The following is a 17,724-nucleotide window of genomic DNA, read 5'->3' on the forward strand; positions in this document are numbered from 1 at the left end:
TCTGAACATATGGTGTGATATTTTGACTCGGAACAAGTCCACTGCGATTGTCTTCTTCAAACACCAGCATTAGGCTTGTCTCATCAAAATATTGACATAGGCCGCAAGGCCAAGGTTGATATAGATGTAACAGAAGGCGATATGCTCCCCGAGGACCATCAAGAAATGCTGGTCTGACAACAAGCCACCAAACATCGTTTTTGTCATCATTTTGGGAGTGCAAAAGAAAGCACAATCACCCACAGGGGGCCTGATTTTTAGAATGCAATTCAGGGACTTGAAGCGTATCAGAAGTTCAATCAATTGCATCATAATTGAAAATGTGACATCAAACGTACATTTTACGTCGCTTTTCTTCCAGACATTATATCATACCCTGTAAATTTGTTTCATGCTTGATTGCTGGTAGTGGAAGCTGGCTCAGTTGAATGCTAAGATAAAGTGACCAGTTCTGTCGTTGTATGTTTGTGCTTTTGCTTTACACTCGCATTGCTATCAACTTAGTCAAGGCCTAAGTTATTGCCTGTGATAAAGTACCGTACTTTCCGGGTGACAAGGCGCTTCGTTATACAAGACGCACCCCCTTCTTTTTAAAAAAAATTGTAATCCAGTCACCCATTGGACGCAGGGGGCCGATAGGGCGCACCAAAATGACCCAGTTTTTGCCATGAGAGGTGGTTCCCCTGTCATATCTGAGAGAGGAAACACTTCCTGCACCGGGGTCAGTGACCAGTGACCGACTTTAACTGAGTGAAAATATGTGTGCTCTGTGTGTGCGGCCAGATCAAAGGCATTGTGATAGCTGGGTGGCCTTGTTTATAGACACGACCTTCTTCCCAGGGGTCAATGACCCAGTTTTTGCTATGAGAGGTGGTTCCCCTGTCATATCTGAGAGAGGAAACACTTCCTGCACCGGGGTCAGTGACCGGTCAGTGACGAGTTTAACAGAGTGGAAATCTGTGTGTGCGGCCAGATCAAAGGCAGGGCAGTACCTAGTAGCTGAAACATGCATTATCACAAGTTGTTTGACTGGTACTCAAGCGGTCTCTTTGATTTTTTTCGTATTTCATACACGGATTAGGCGCTTCGTTATACAAGACGCAGGGGTCGAACTCGAGGAAAAAAGTCGCGCCTTATGACCCGGAAAGTACGGTATCTGTTAATTTTTGGAGCTTTTTACAAAATTTAAAAAAATCACCCAATAAAATGACACAAACTTCTTGTTTTTTATTTAAAAATATATGGTGTGATGAAGGATTTTTGGATACCACCAGCTTTTGCTGATTTTGTGTATACTTCATTTTGGTTTGTATGAATGTGTGTTTCTGTGTGCAGCAATCACCAGGAGGAAGATAGAGATGACCAATGAGGAGATAGTTCGCGCCATCAATGGGTAGGCTTCCATATTTTGTCTGTCACGTAAACAGGTATTGCAAACAGCCACGCAGCATTTGGGTTAAAGGGATGTTACCTAAGAAAAAAAGCCCAGATCACTTCCAAAGTTGTACCATAAGATTCCATGATATTTGTTCATTCTCACTTTGACAGAGTTTGCAGAGTAATGAAACATTTCGAAAGCTTTATCTTGATGACTTCAACGTATCTGCAGTAGAAAATGTATAGTAAGGTCACCGCTAGGCTGTGCATGTGTCGGTATTGTATATTATTAAAGCACTAACCTCCATGGTTGTGTGTGTGTCTGACAGTCTTGACCTGAAGCGCCTGTCACTGGAGATCGTGGACATTCTGCAGACAGTGCTGCCCAACGAACAGGAGGTAAACTCTTTCTCCCTGCCGCTTTCCTTTTCTTCTAGGTTACATGTTAAATTGCTTTCTTGTTTTCCTCATGACTGTCTGTCCTGTGACTTTTTTTGTTCTTTTATTCCTTTCTTGTTACTTTTTTTTTCCCTGCGTCTTATTTGTCGTTTTCTGTTAAATTGCTTTCTTCTTTTGGTCGCAAGTTTCTGTCCTGTGACCTGTTCTTGTTCTTTCATTCCGTTCTTTTTACTGATTTTTTTTCTTTGTCTGCATCTTTTCATTTTGGTTGCCAAGTCAGAAAAAAAGTGAACGATCTTTGAAGCCTTGTTGTCTTTCTATCGTAAGATATTTTTCTGAGTGAGTTCAGTCATGTGCTGCATTATAACGTGTGGTATTGTCTGCTGACAGGTCAAGTTGTACAAGCAGTATGAGAAAGACCGACGACCGCAGGAAGCTCTTACTGATGAAGACAAGTTCATGATTCAGGTTGGCAGCATTTCTTTATTTTATTTTCATTATTTATTCTAGGAAATTCTGGTCGATTCCTCCTAGTGGAAAGCAAGTGGCAACAGAGTCGCGCTACCCAGGTGTGTTTGCATGCTAAGGTGTAATCAGCCACCTGCACTTCTGGCACAATGACCCAGGTCACAGTGGTAACACAGGGGTAGGTCATGAAAACCGTCTCTGAGGTCTACACGTAAAGTTGACCCGTGTCCGTTTCGTCCTGGATTCAAACCGCAGATCACAAGTCCAGTGCTCTACCAACTTATCTGGTATGCTCTTGTGAACCTTTGCAGCCACATTGCAGTTTTTGCATGGCTATTAAATTGGCCCTAAAATCTCTCCCCTGTTTGACTGGCTTTACCTTCAATGGTGATTCTTGTGCTTGGAGCACTCCGTTACACGTATAATGCAGTCTTGCCATGTTTGCCAACAGATGGTGAGGGTGGAACGTCTCGGTCACAAGCTGACCATCATGAGTTTCATCGGAAACTTCTACGACAACTTGCATCACTTGCAGCCGGTCAGTACCTCGTCTTGTCTTGTGTGTGTGTGTGTGTGTGTGTGGGGGGGGGGGGTTGTGTGTGTGTGGGTGGTTGTGTGTGTGTGTATGTGTGGGGGGGGTTATGTGTGTGTGGGTGTTTGTGTGTATGTGGGAGGGGGGTTATGTGTGAGTGTGTGTGTGGGTGTTTGTGTGTATGTGGGAGGGGGGTTGTGTGTGAGTGTGTGTGTTTTTGTGTGTGTCTGTGTGATTTTATGTCTCTTGGGTGTGTAAGAGAGTGAAAAAGAGAGAGAGAGATGTGCCTGTGAAAATGGAATGACGGAGATACCAGGACAGTTTGAGACATCAGAAACTTGCTTGGGATTAAGCCTCAACTTTTCATTCAGTTGAATCCGCATAGTCATGGGAATATGTCACTGTTGCTATGAATATAATTTTGCAAGGATAATGCAGTAGGGGAAGATTCTAGCTGTACAGTGTCTCACACATGCTTATTTATATTCCTGAACCAAACACACCATAGATCAGTGGGTTTTATATCTGACCTCAAAAATGGCATTTTATAGCAGAATGATGTGATGAAATAACTGAACGTTGTGTTTGTTTTCAGCAAGTCAATGCCATCATTGCAGCGTCCATGTCACTGAAGAACTCACACAAAGTCAAGAAGCTGATGGAGGTAAGAAAACACTTGATGTTTATATTCTTCTCACACTTGATGTTACATTCTTCTCTGCTCTTTTATTTGACATGTTCATATGCTTGATCTGGAAATATGATAAAAACCAAAGCTCAGATACTGCGGTAATATCCTGTGGAGTGTACGTTTCCAATCCACATTGAAGACCTGTCTTCATACTTGGTCCACACACATACATAACCTCCTCGCCCCCCGCCATGTTCTCTTTAACATACACTGCAGTACAGTGGAATCCCCCAATTTAAGACTCCCTCCCTTTTAAGACCCTGTATTCTCAGACTCTCTATTCAAAACCTGTGTAAATTTACCCCCAATTTAAGACTCCCTCCCTTTTAAGACCCTGTATTCTCAGACTCTCTATTCAAAACCTGTGTAAATTTACCCCCAATTTAAGACTCCCTCCCTTTTAAGACCCTGTATTCTCAGACTCTCTATTCAAAACCTGTGTAAATTTACCCCCAATTTAAGACTCCCTCCCTTTTAAGACCCTGTATTCTCAGACTCTCTATTGAAAACCTGTGTAAATTTACCCCCCAGTTTAAGACTCCCTCCTTTTTGAGACCTGATTTTCTCATATTCTTGGAGGTTGTAAAAGGGGGGTTCCACTGTATATTGATTATTGAAAGCACAGTTTTTCCGGTGAAAACACCTTCATGGGGGCCCGGGTAGCTCAGGTGGTAGATCACTGGACTTGTGATCGAAAGGTCGCTGGTTCGAATCCAGGCCGGGACGGACACGGGTCAACTTTATGTGCAGACCCAGAGACGGTATCCATCTCCCACCCCCGTGTCACCACAATGGCACGTTAAAGATCTTGGTCATTCTACCATAAGTGCAGATGGCTGATACCACCTAAACACGCATACATCAAAAGCCGTGAGGGCGTAAAAACTCGAATCGTATAAACCAATTCATGTCCAATATAGGCAATTAAGACCTGACAGACAATAAGCCCCTTAAAATGTACTGAAAACACCTTCTCAAATGTGCCCAGGAATTGAACACAGAGAGAACATCTCACCACATGGACACATAACACAAATCAACATCTAATAATTTGTTTTTAATGAATATTACATGTATCTGTGTGACACAGATTATTGATGTTAACGTGTTGTGTGACAGATCATCCTAGCCCTGGGGAACTACATGAACAGCAACAAACGTGGACCTGCCTATGGCTTCAAGCTGCAGAGCTTGGACATGGTGAGTTTGGGTTGAAAATACAACTCCATGATAAAAGCTTGAACCCTGCAGACATTGTTGAAAGAAAGTGTCTTTGTCTATCAGTTCTTGGTTTCAAGCACATGTATGTGCGTGTTATCTGATGTACTGGTTTTGATATGTCTTAGCTGGCTTTGTGATATTGCTGATAAATCGTCAGTTACTGCTGAGTTAGTTGTGTTACGATGGCAGTCAGGCTTATGCAGGAATGAAAGAAGAATCTGGTTTTAAGTGCTATCCCTATAGACAGATCGCTTACCTGCTGCAATTTGTGAATAAATAAACACTTCCGTCACTTGCATTTTTATGTTGCTTTATGTAAATTGGTCACTTGTGTGCTGAATGCTGCTGCACATGCTTTTTCGCTTTGCTTTGTTTGTATATGTATGTTTTTTTCCATTGTAAAGCGCTTAGAGAACGTAAAGCGCTCTATAAATCTCCCATATTATTATTATTATTATTATTGTATGTTGCGCTAACATGGGTAACAATTAATAAAAAAAAACAAGAATGGTAAGTTTTAGGAAGGTGTAATTTATGACAAAACAAAACGTCATGAATTAAGCGTTCATAAATTGTTTCTTAAATTAAAACTTATGACTTGACAAAATGTCATAAATTAAACATCATAAATTTGTGTACTAAATGAAACGTTTCAATAACTCACTATTCTTGTTTTCTTCATTCAGAATCTGGGCATGTTAGCAGACTGTCTGTTTTTGGATTTCTAACATGGGTAAACAAAAAGGAACTTGACATTTTATTTCAGATACAAGTAGGATTAGTTGTGAAATGAAGAAAAGTGTTATGTGTACAGCTGGTAGATACCAAGTCCGGCGACAAGAAGACGACACTGATGAACTTCTTGGTGCACACTGTCATGGGCAAGTTCCCCGACCTTCTCAACTTTGACTCCGAACTCAGGTTCCTCGACAAGGCAGCACTAGGTAATTGACGTTACTTGATCTTTATTATCCCATTGCTGGGAAATTTGGGTCGTTTCCTCCCAGTAGAAAGCTAGCAGCAACAAGAGTCGCGCTGCCCGGGATTGTGCGTGTTTAGATGTAATCAGCCATCTGCGCTTATGGCAGAATGACTAAGATCTTTTGTAGTGACACATGGTGGGACATGGATATGGTTTCTGAGTCTGCACATAAAGTTGACTCGTGTCCGTCCCAGCCTGGATTTGAACCCCTGACCCAAGGATGGCAAGTCCCGTGCTCTACCAACTGAGCTACCGGGCCCCCAAGGGTGAAATTGTGTGTATGGGTTAGAGGAGTGGGTAGCGCGATGGCTTTGTAACCAGTTCATTGCTACTGGCGTCGGTTCAAACCAAGGTACAGAAGGGAATGTTTCTCTATTTCCCAGAGTTAATGCTCAGTGCATACTGTAAGCAGACGGAATCATACCACCCCTGTTTACAATTGCATGCAAAAAAGACCCATGCACTCGTTAAAGATCATGAGTTTCCAGCAAAAGTATAGGGACACAGATACCTAGCACACACACCCTTCAAGATGCTGTCTTCCTGCTAACACTGTAAATAATCTTATGTCTTATGTTTTATGTCTTTTGTCTTATGTCTAATGTTTTACGTTTTATGTCTTTGATCTTATGTTTTACATCTAATGTTTTATGTCTTTTGTTTTGCATCTTATGTCTGATGACTTTGACTGGCTACTAACCTGTTTATTTTCCACTTTCAGTCTCCATGGAAAACATCGTCACTGACATGCATGAGCTTGAGAAGGGCTTCGAGCTGACGAAACGCGAGTACGCTGCTCGCAAAGACTCGCGTGACTGTCCTGTCATCCTCAAGGACTTCCTCGCCAATGCTGAAGAGCGCTTCAAGAAATTGCTGGCTGACGTCAAAACTGCACAGGTTGGTTCAAAATGCCATGCTGTCTGTCAGTCTGTCTTTTTGTGTGTTTGTGTGTGAGTTTGTGTGTGTTTGTGCATGTGTGTGTTCATGTGTGTGGGTGTTAATTCTTTGAATGTGTGACTCTCAATGTGCTGCAAGTTGTTTTTAGCTTTCTTGGTGCAATCATATGCAAGGATGTTATTACATAGAGAGACACACACACACACACACACACTCACACACACACACTTATACAGACACAAACACACACACACAAACACTTTCACAGACACACACACAACACACACACGCACGCACGCATGCACACACATACAAGACGAAAGTGACTGCAACATACTCACATGCTTGGTGCCTTTCATGGATTTCACACATGTATTTTCTGTTGTTGTCAGGACTCCTACTCACGTGTGGTGGAGTACTACGGAGAGAACGCACGCAGCATTTCACCAGCAAACTTTTTCGCACAGATTGTCCGCTTCTGCAACGCTTTCAAGGTCAGGAACTTTTGCTACTTTTCTGGGTGTAATTGTTACATTTAGTCAAGTTTTGTGTGTGTGTGTGTGTGTGTGTGTGTGTGTGTGCACACAGCCATTCCTGGAAAATTACCCGACAGATGTTTATGAATTTTTGCGTGCGAGTTCTTGCAGATAATATCCCCAGATGTTGGTTTTTTCATTTTTTCAATAAATGTCTTTGATGACATCATATTCACCTTTTTGTAAAAGTTGAGGCCACACTGTAGTGACCTCATTTTTTAAAGCAAATTGATTGACACTTTGGTCAAACATTCTTTGACTCAGTCGGGACTATGGGATTGCATATGATTTTGATCACTGAAGAATATGTGATTGACCCATGATGTGATTGACCCATGATGTGATTGACCCATGATTTGATTGACCGATGACAGACCTGCCTACCCTTACGATTTGGGTGTAATTTACTACGATTGTAAACCCAAACTACGCCACCACGCTTTCCACAATGGAAGTACGATGTTTAAGAAACGAAAAGTACGATTTTTCGCATCTCGTCTCGATGTAAATCCGATTTGTATTGTTGCTCTCGCAGAGCTTGCATTTGCACCTGCGCGAGATTGTTTGGGCAATATCGGGTCATTTCCGGTCTGTTCAGTCACATAAAAGATAGACGCCGCCGTTTGCATTACAATGAAGCGACGCGTGGAAAATCTGAGTCCCCATGAGACGGACGATTCTGATGAGGAAGCTGGTCACAGTGGGGGTCAAAGGATTGCTGTGAAAAAGAAGAAAGCCATTAAACAGAAATACAAAGGCAGCTAAATGAAATCGTGGCCATGCCTAGGACCTTAATCAAAAGGACCAAAGCACGTCTTGTGTTCCCTTTGCCACAGTGACTTTTCGAGTGCACACGGTGGAAAATATGACTATGCATAGCACATCGGGACAAATTATCACAAGGATGCAGTAAAGAGAGCTCATGGAAACCAAAAGACAAGAGACGTTCGAATTACCGGTTTCTTTATCAGGAAGTCTGAGTCGAGTGATACACTAACAGTTACAAAATTGGTCCGAGCAGAAGTGACAATGTGCGAAATGATTGCCGAATGGAATCTTGATTACACCTTCATCCACCAGATTACTCTTTTTGGCTGGGCTCATTACACCTTGTAATTTTGGGGGTAGGCAGGTCTGCCATGATGTGATTGACCCATGATGTGATTGACTCATGATGTGTGTTGACCCATGATGTGTGTGATTGTAGCAAGCCATGTTGGACAACGAGCGACGACGCAAACTGGAGGCCGGCATGTTACAGCCAGACATGGTGCAGCCCAACAGGAAGAAAGACAAGAAGATGACTCAGGTACACTGGCTAGACCTTGTCTTTCTCACACTAGTTACACCCCCATGTGTGTGTGTGTGTGTGTGTGTGTGTGTGTGTGTGTGTGTGTGTGTGTGTGTGTGTGTGTGTGTGTGTGTTGACCTTGTCACAGTAACTTGGTTGTTGTATGTTTTAGATCAGGTCAAGGCAAGTTGCACAAAAAACACAAATAATGTGCAACATGAGGTGGAAAGTTTTTTTTTAATGAAGATTTCAGATTCCCTGACCGAAACTTCTCTTTTCCTCCCAAGCCTACAACTCTTTTTTACCTTCCCCCCAAAATGTAATTAAAAATGGAAAATAAATGGGGAAAAATTCACTTTTGCACTTTTCAAAAAAGGTTTTTTCTTCAACATCCAAGGGATAGAGCTCACACGATTTCCAACCAATAAAATGCCATGGGACTGTAAATAGAAAATCAAACTTGGCGCACACACACACACAAAGAGCTAACCTAGCGACCCTGATTTGTTTTGCCTTGTTATCAAAAACCTTGTTGCCTAATGGTGTGTGTTTGTTGTGTAGGAGGCGATGGTGTCCGAGCTGAAGAATCGCAACAAGGAGATCAAGGAGAAGCGACGCATGTTGAAACAGGACGAGGTTTACCACGGCGCCCTCGAGGACATCTTGCTAGGTACGCTGTTCACTGCCGTGCTTTGCCAGTCTTCATCCCCTCTCACATTGCCTCTTTCTCATTCTTTCTTACAGGTTGTAAGAAAAAGTGTAGCCTTAAACCTCTATCCTTGTAAAATAAAGTTCCATTATCAGCATCGTTGTCGTCGTCGTTGTCATCATCATCATCATCATCTTGTTCTTCTTCATGTTCTTCTTTTTCTTTTACTTCTTCTTTTTCTCCTTCTTGACTCCCATTTGGGACCACTGAGCCGATGGTGTAACGCTAAGCCAGTGATTGCTTTTCTGTGCTAGTGTTGAGCTCTCTTCATCAACTCACAGATGGTGTCATTCTCATCCAAGCCAGGATTTTTCTGCTCCTATTGTTACATGTTCAGATGCATTACATAGGAATTCTCCTGCTGCTCTGCTGATCAATACATTCCCTCTGTAGAGTTCACAGACACAAATAGAAAGATACACAGACCTTCGTATGCAGACAGACAGACACGCCAAAATAAGTACATCACACAGCAATAGTCCTACCATTCTGTATCCTATATCCTTGCATGTATGGTTTCTCTGTGTTGAAACTTTTTCTGTGGACTTTACAGATCTGAAGAACGAGCCGTACCGAAGAGCGGACGCTTTGAGACGCAGCCAGCGACGACGGGTGGAGAATCTGGTTCAAGCCCCATCCACTCGCACCGGCAGTGGGGAGCACTTCTAGCCAACCAGCCAACACTTGGGTCACGTTCTTCAGCGGACACCACCTCCATCTTTCTCTGCAAGCAGCTGGCACATCTACAACTCAGGCTGTGTGTGGCTGGGATTGATCCACTGCACATCAACACGATGGATCATCATCAACAAGCATGGGAGTTCAGCACCAGCCTGTAATTGTTGTGTCTATGGCGTTGTGTGACTGGGACTTAGGCTTCATGCCACCCTGCAGCAGCAACTGAGTGGAAGAATTGAAGCTGTTCACCTGGCTCCAGTTGCTCTCCCTGTGTTCTACCGTCACTGGAATCTGGGATGTACTTAGCGCAACTCAATGTCAGTGAGAAATGGAGCTCATTGCTTGTGTGTAAATGTTGTGCCTGTGTTTAAGTGTCAGACTGTTCATGGTCTAAGTGCAACACCTGAATGCCAGCAAGACTTGGAATACAGTACTAGAACTGTACATGGTGTGAATCAAGCAGCAAAATGTCGACAAGGATTGGAGCTCACTCTCTTGCTGGAGTTGTTGTGCTTGCGTTCTGCTGTCACTGGCACTCAACCTTCAGATAGCCTCCATGGAGCAACTATCAACAAGAATTTAAGCTCATTACGTGTCTGGTGATGTTCCAGTATAAGTCATCACGAACCAGTGTGATTCCTGCCGGAGCAAGGTATGAGCCAAGGGGTCTTTCTGCGTGCAAGTACTGGCACTGATCCCGACGGGCTGGCTGTAACTTGTAGTGCTTGCTGGCACGAGTGTTCCAAATACTCCCTTGCTAGCATTTCATGGAGGAGTTGTTTTGAATCCGTTTCACCGACAGGCTGTTTCTCTTGGTGCTTGGATCAGATGCATCACAAAGTTGGCACCAGGATATTTCTTCTCTGAGAAACTTTCACTGCTGCGACAGGGTTGCCAAAAATGTTAGCCCTTTGCGCATCGCTGTGCTCTTTAGTCTTGTGTAGTGAAGCCTGTCGTGGCACAACAGACTAAGTCTTCATAACAGTAACTGCTGGTTGCCAAAATAAACATGTTACCAGCTGGGACAGTGCTGTAGATCTGTGATTGAGACTCTTGTAGACTGCATTCTTTTTAGTACAATGTATTACTACATGGCAAGAACTGTGTTGGCTCTCTGTCTTGAAAGTCTTCGGGATGCAGTGTGTCTATTAGAACTTTACAGATTATGTCTCCAGAGAATCTGTAGGATTAGGAAACGTTTTGGCAAGTGTATTTTTAAGAACTGTATGGAATGTATCACTACGGAGTCTTCAAGAATATTCTGAAATGTAACACTCGAGAATCTTCAGGAAACATTACTTTGAGTCCATCCTCAAGAACTGGCAGAATCTGTGTCCACTCAGCTCGACTTTACTGTACTGACTACTGTGCAAACTTCAAACTCTGTTTCGGCGTGCATTCTGCTTCCAGCTATCTGATGTTACTGCTGCAACTTTTTTTTCGCTGGCTATTGCTGCAAAGTGGATAACTTTTTGGTGACACATCCTTTGTGGGTTGAGATGGGGTAAAAAAACCAAATTAGTACATTCTTCCTCGTTAGATCACAGTTTTTGATGAAGACTTTCTGCTTGGCACTCTACAGTTACTTGACAGGAACGAAGACCTATGTTCCCAGAGTATAGTCTGTTATGGGTGTAAGTTATGGTGCAAGTGTAAGACCAAAGGTTGCCAAAACGAGGGGAAAAAATTAAAGTACAACAGGGTTACCAAACAAAGGATAGTGCTGAAAAGGGATACACAAGCAACCAATGTTATCCGAGATGTGATGATTCATCAACAATTCTCCAGGTGCCTTGCAAACAAGGATGGTCCTGGTTCATCCAAGGAACTCCACAAACACGGTTTGAAGTGAAAAATAACACCCCTGTGAAGCAAGCACCTGTGTATGGTTTGATGGGATGTACACCGTGTGTGATAACCATGGTGTCTAACCCTTGGCCAAAGCTGATACCAGAGATACTCCGAAAGAGAGATCGCTCACTTGGACCCTAAGGTGAGGTCATATTGAACACACATTTTATGTCGTTGAAAAAACGTCAACATCCGTCTCGTTCACATACTACAAAATTGGACATGCTGAAAATGTGTGATACCACTACCAGGCCCAAGCTGGTCAGGACAGCATTGTGTAACAATTACTTATGTCTTTGTTTGATGATTTTAACATCATGTGGGTTGGCTGAAACTACACTTCCTGTCTTCAAATAACACAGAAAACCAAAGAGAGAGTGAGCGATCTCTCTTGTACAGTACACCTCTGGTGACACCCTGACTGCTTCAGTGCTTTGTTTAGGTCGTGTTTATTGTCTGCATTGAAGGATGGCAAAGAAATCTAACGGTGTTGGAGATGTTAAAGGCCCACTCTGTCTCATGAAGCGAACTGTTTTCACGAGGTGGAGTGGGCCTTTAATGAGAGTTTAATGGAGTTATTCTGACTGTCTTGGAGGTTATGAAAGATTGATTTCGCATTTCCAAAGAAAACTATGTTACAGATGTTTTGACAGGCGAGAGAAGGTTTTAACAATGTTAGAAACATGAACTAATGTAAAAGAATGGAATGAATGAAATGCTGATTTACTTGTGATGTGGACTCTGCTTCACCTTTACCTCTCCCACGTCTGTGTGATGATGATGACCTGTAAGCATTCTGATCTGTTTTTATACCCCTGTTGTGTGCATTGTGCTGAGTGATTGAAACAATGCATGGACACAAGTGGTGTGTGTGTGGACAAGACAGCGAAGTGTATTGTAGTATTTGTACGTCTAGAGTAAACCTTCCTCAAATCTTCAACAACTCAAATGCAGAGTATTAACTATTATTTAACAATACTAAGAGGAGAATGATAAAGTTTTGAGAAAAAAAACAGAGAAGAAAATAATCAGTGAACATCAAAATTAGAATGTGTACTTGTTTGGGTCTAGTGATAGTTATAATTATTGTTTTTATAGGAGAGCATTACGCCTCTGAATGGCACAAGACTTTAGTCAGTTACCCTGTTTTAAATTGGGAGATGATTATGCCTTGAATTTTTAATTGTAAAGATTGGAATTGGGGAGAATAATCCCCACAGAGACAGTCACCCGTGTTTATGGGTAGAACACTGGAAAACACACAAACTGTCATGAAAAAAGAAAATGGATTGTGGGCCCAGGCCTCACACATATATGTGTATGATGAAATTTAGCTCAGATTAGGGGGCTGCTGTACACAATAATTCAGCTCACTTTTATTTAGTGGGGTTTTTCTTCTCATTTCTGAAGTTGAGTGGTGAAGTCACCATGGTGATAATTGTTCAACAAAATGTCCTGCCCGGTAGCTGACAAATCGGAGTGATAATGCTGATATTTACAGCTTGGGATATTTTAACCAGCTTCCTGATTCCTTCATTTGTAATTGTGGGGGAAAAGTTTAAGATGCTAGCCGTAAAACGTCTCTTAAGCTTTTTATTTGTACAGCCCTAGGTTTTAATTTTGTCAACTCAAATCCTTGACCTACTTTTCTAAAAGCATTTTTCTCGTCTCTTGTACATATCATGTTATGTATTAGCTACATAAAATTATGTAGATTTTGTTGTAAGCCAAGGAAAGAGAGAAAGAGACAAAAAAGAGTGTGTGTATGGACAAAAGAATGTGGAAGATTGTGTCTGAGAGAGGAAGATTTGAATGTGTGTGTGTTTGCGTAAATTGTACAGTGAACTGTGAAGATGTTTCATTTGCTTGGTACACGTAATGTACATCATTTCCAAAATCTCATACCTGTGCATGTGTTCCGTGTGTTTGTGTTAGTTATTGTTAGTTGGCTTTTATATTGTACTAGTGCTAGCAGTTTTGTTCACATTTCTTGCTCACAATCACTTCACTGTGTGCAATTATGAAGACGCCTCCCCTCTCCCTCCCCCCAATGTTGCATGTCCCACGTCAAAATGCTGAATGTTACAATTGCAGAATGCTTCAAACATCACACACAGATTCCAGGCTAAAAATGCACTTCTTAGCAATGTACATTTTCATGATCTTTGCATCTTGATAAGGTAACAGTGAAGCTATAATAATCAAATTAAATTTACTAGAATATGGAAAAGGGGTAGGATAATTATTTTAGCCAAAGAAGATGAAGTAATTGGATTTGAAAAAATGTGTGCAATATCTCTTGAATGAGTTTTGGTAACCCTACCTTGTTAATATTATATTAGTGCCAGAAAGACGGGTCTACAATAGAGGTAAACTTATTACAGTGCTTGTACCAACTACAATACATGTTGACATAATTTGTCTGCATGCACTGTGAATTGATGAACAAAGAGTTTTGTGCTGAGGTTTTCGAGGGAAATGCTACATTGTGGATGTTTGGGCGCGTAAAACAAGTCATGAAGCGATCCCCAACGATAACAGTGTTGCATTACTGCAAGGTACACATAACAAATGTGTTTGAACTTTGAGCTCATGCAGTGTTAGCTAGTTAAATGTTTGTGTTAACCTTGTACTCTCCCCACCCCACCTTTTTGCTGATCTCAGGATTGTATTTTATAAAACAAACAAAATGCAACATGCCACAACTATCATGTTAGTAGAATGACTTTGGCACTGGAGTCGTTTTGATGACCACTATCACAAAGCTTCATTTTAAGCTTCTATTACAGTACAAAAAATCTAAGTCAGTTTGAGATTTTGCTTATCAAATTCAGCGCTACCAGCCTGTACAAAAAGATGGTATGTAAGTGCATGCAGTAGAGTGGCTTGACAGTAATTCTTGCATTCATTTGTTCTTTTTTAGCTCATTTAAAGATGAGAAATGATGATATTCTGTGTGTGTTGGTACATTTAACTTTAAGGGTATGAAGAATGACATCTGGTTTTGAATTAACTGGACCATGCTGTAGGTTTGATTTGAGCTGCAAGTTGATTCCGATCTTTTGCTTTTAGTTTTGTTCAGAGCTCAGAAGATTTCTATCTATCTTCAGCACGGACTAGGCCTGCTCATGTATTTGATGTATAATTATCTCCTTAGCTTGTGATATTCACAAGTTCTGTCTAGAAGTTGCTCAAGACTTTCCATTTTGAGGTTTTTCTTTTTGAACTATTTTGTTCTGTTTTCAGGTGGGTTTTTTTTTCATTATGTACTCCTCATTTCCTAGTGTCACTGATAACAAAATTTAAACACAAAACAAAGTGGTCGTCTTTTTTAGTACTATAAATAGGAACAAGAGACACAAAGTGTGTGTTTAAACGCGGTCATTTTCATAGTTCGTTCCTTCGGTCAGCATCCTGCACCCATTACTTCACCCACCTTTCACTTTCATCTGGACGCAATTATCACAAGGATCAATTAGCTGGACTTTCTCTTTTCCCAGGTTTGGACCAAGCCATTTTTCTGTGTTGATATCAGTTTTCTTTTGCTGATGTTGACGAGCAACTTTCAATACCATTCCCCGCTCGCTTACAGATTTGTCTTTGCTTTCAACAAACATTTTAATGCAACTTCATGTGGAAGAATGTTTCATTTCAGGGTTGATATTTTTTAACTTTGTTCCCATATACCAGTGCTCTTACTATTGAATTTCTTGCATGTAGACATCCATTATTAGACAGACATCCATTCTCTTGTGCACGCACACGCACACACACACACACACACAGATTGACAGTCATGCAGACATTAACAAAGACAGAGACATACAGAGTTGAAACAGCATTACCCCTTGTCTTTTACAATATCTGCTATGTGTGTCTTGTTTTAGTTTCACCTTAAATGTTGACCAGACATTTGTTTCATGACAGAGAAGAATGTGTGTGTGCATTTTGTGTAGTCAGTCAGCCTTGAAGGGAAAGAAGATGTGAAGGCAGGCCTTGCTTTCTAGTCTTGCTCGTCGCTTCACAATATACCCCAGCTTTAAGCCCAGTGGCTCATGTACCCGTTTGCTGTGCATAGTACTTGTATCCACCCCCTACCCACCGGGTGTTGCCGCTATATTTTGTTATCAACACCTGCTACATATTTCCCTTTTGTCTTGTGTGTGTCAGCAATATAGTCTATACCAGAAGACTATGTCCTTCCAGATCCATTCTTTGCTTAGAGTATGTGCAATTGTTTGTGTAATATAACTGCTGCTAATTTGTTTGAATATTGTTTCAGTACCTATTTGAATATTGTTTTGGTACGTCTGTTATTTATTCTTTCAATGTCTCCTTTTGTCTTCAGCCGAGGCTGAGAAAGCATGCCCCTCTCAACATGAAATATTATCTGTGACAGTGTCCGCATTTCACACTGTCATTGACACAGTCAACCAGTGTTGGTGTTAACCGGGAATTTCAGGTATTATATTTTTACCGGAAATGTCAGGTATTTTACAGGGTTTTGAATAAAAAATACCAGCAAAAGAAATTATCCATACAGTCCTGCCAGTTTTGACGGTATCTGACAGTTTTGCGTATCGGGCTAGGTTGTACTTCGCTATAGTTTGATTGGTTATTAAAATGACCCCTTTTTGTGAGAGGTACTTGTATCGTCTTTTAGGGGTTATACTGATTTACAAAACACATAGTGCTCTCACTGGTCCTAGAGATCTTAGAATGCAAAAAATTGAATATATAAACAGACACAATTTCACACAGGTTTTCAGTGTCTGGCAATTAAAGAAAAAAATCAAACAGTAAATGTGTTGACACAATTTCACACAGGTTTTCAGTGTCTGGCAATTAAAGAAAAAAATCAAACAGTAAATGTGTTCCACAGTTTGCCTATGTCCAAAATAGAGGGAAAAAAGTCATTCTAATGTTCATCATCTTAATTTAGAAGTTTCCAATATTTGGAATTCATGAATTGAGAGTGAATCTGATACCCACTTGCTAGCAATACACTTTTCATGTTTAAAAAAAATTAAATGCAGCAAATCAGAAACCGACTGTGTGTGCCTTTCTTACCCAAGGTTGCAATCGTGTTTTGCATCAGACATGCTTTGTCATGTCCTTGAACAGTCTCAAATCCTATTGTCCCCCTTCCAAGTTAAGTGTGGACAAACATCTGGCATGTAATTATATATACGCACTTACATTTCCCATGTCCTCACTGCATGTTCTCCACTTTCAGCATAATGTTTTACAGGTATTTGGCATTTATTTTTGTCCACACAAATATATGTGATGTCTTGACCTTGATTCATTCAAATTGGAAGGGTCAAAGTCAAATTTGTTTTTGTTGTTGGTTATATCAGACAAAAAGAGTGTGTGTGTATTTCAACATCAGTCTTCCATAATGACAAGATTACTGGTGAATTGTTTGAATTCATAATGAAGAGAGTTTCATTTTTGTTTTGTCTGTAAGTGTGATTGTGTAGCTGTGTTTTGGAAATATACTAGACAGGCTGAACTTACACTCAGTGTAGCTTTTCGATATTGTTTCGATGGATAGTCGCAAGTTAGATGTTTCTTTCTGAGTAATGTAGCCTGCGTACAAACAGTGTGTTTTCTTTTTTCTTTTTTCTTTTTAATGAAAACTACTTTTATATTGCCATCGTGCCATTAATGATGCAGATAAAAATTAAAATCAGATGCTTAAATTCTATGTGTCTGTGGTGTGTGTGTGTGTGTGCTGGATTAGCCTCAAGCAGATTCATCCTACATCAATAAACAACATATACGAGCATTGAAATGAACTAGCAGGGCGGGGATGTAGCTCAGTCGGTAGCGTGCTGGATTTGTATCCAGTTGGCCGCTGTCAGCGTGAGTTCGTCCCCACGTTCGGCGAGAGATTTATTTCTCAGAGTCAACTTTGTGTGCAGACTCTCCTCGGTGTCCGAACACCCCCGTGTGTACACGCAAGCACAAGACCAAGTGCGCACGAAAAACATCCTGTAATCCATGTCAGAGTTCGGTGGGTTATAGAAACACGAAAATACCCGGCATGCTTCCTCCGAAAACGGCGTATGGCTGCCTAAATGGCGGGG

The 17,724-nt window shown here is 41.3% G+C and overlaps 1 protein-coding gene across 2 annotated transcripts in view; it reads left to right on the plus strand.

Moving 5' to 3' along the window:
* Positions 1-17,337, plus strand: part of LOC138982053 (formin-like protein) — a 61,786-nt gene extending 44,449 nt beyond the window's left edge. For both annotated transcript variants that reach the window (XM_070355270.1, XM_070355271.1), the window contains 13 exons: positions 1,336-1,393; positions 1,707-1,776; positions 2,167-2,244; positions 2,696-2,782; positions 3,372-3,440; positions 4,587-4,667; positions 5,503-5,632; positions 6,392-6,567; positions 6,960-7,061; positions 8,311-8,412; positions 8,956-9,064; positions 9,657-16,393; positions 16,460-17,337. In XM_070355270.1, coding sequence (XP_070211371.1) covers positions 1,336-1,393; positions 1,707-1,776; positions 2,167-2,244; positions 2,696-2,782; positions 3,372-3,440; positions 4,587-4,667; positions 5,503-5,632; positions 6,392-6,567; positions 6,960-7,061; positions 8,311-8,412; positions 8,956-9,064; positions 9,657-9,772 — 1,178 coding nt within the window. In that variant the 3' untranslated portion in view covers positions 9,773-16,393; positions 16,460-17,337. The remainder of the gene's footprint in view (positions 1-1,335; positions 1,394-1,706; positions 1,777-2,166; positions 2,245-2,695; positions 2,783-3,371; positions 3,441-4,586; positions 4,668-5,502; positions 5,633-6,391; positions 6,568-6,959; positions 7,062-8,310; positions 8,413-8,955; positions 9,065-9,656; positions 16,394-16,459) is intronic.
* Positions 17,338-17,724: the final 387 nt, after the last annotated feature.

The sequence above is a fragment of the Littorina saxatilis genome, linkage group LG12 (genome assembly GCF_037325665.1).
Source record: "Littorina saxatilis isolate snail1 linkage group LG12, US_GU_Lsax_2.0, whole genome shotgun sequence".
NCBI classification, from domain to species: Eukaryota; Metazoa; Mollusca; class Gastropoda; order Littorinimorpha; family Littorinidae; genus Littorina; species Littorina saxatilis.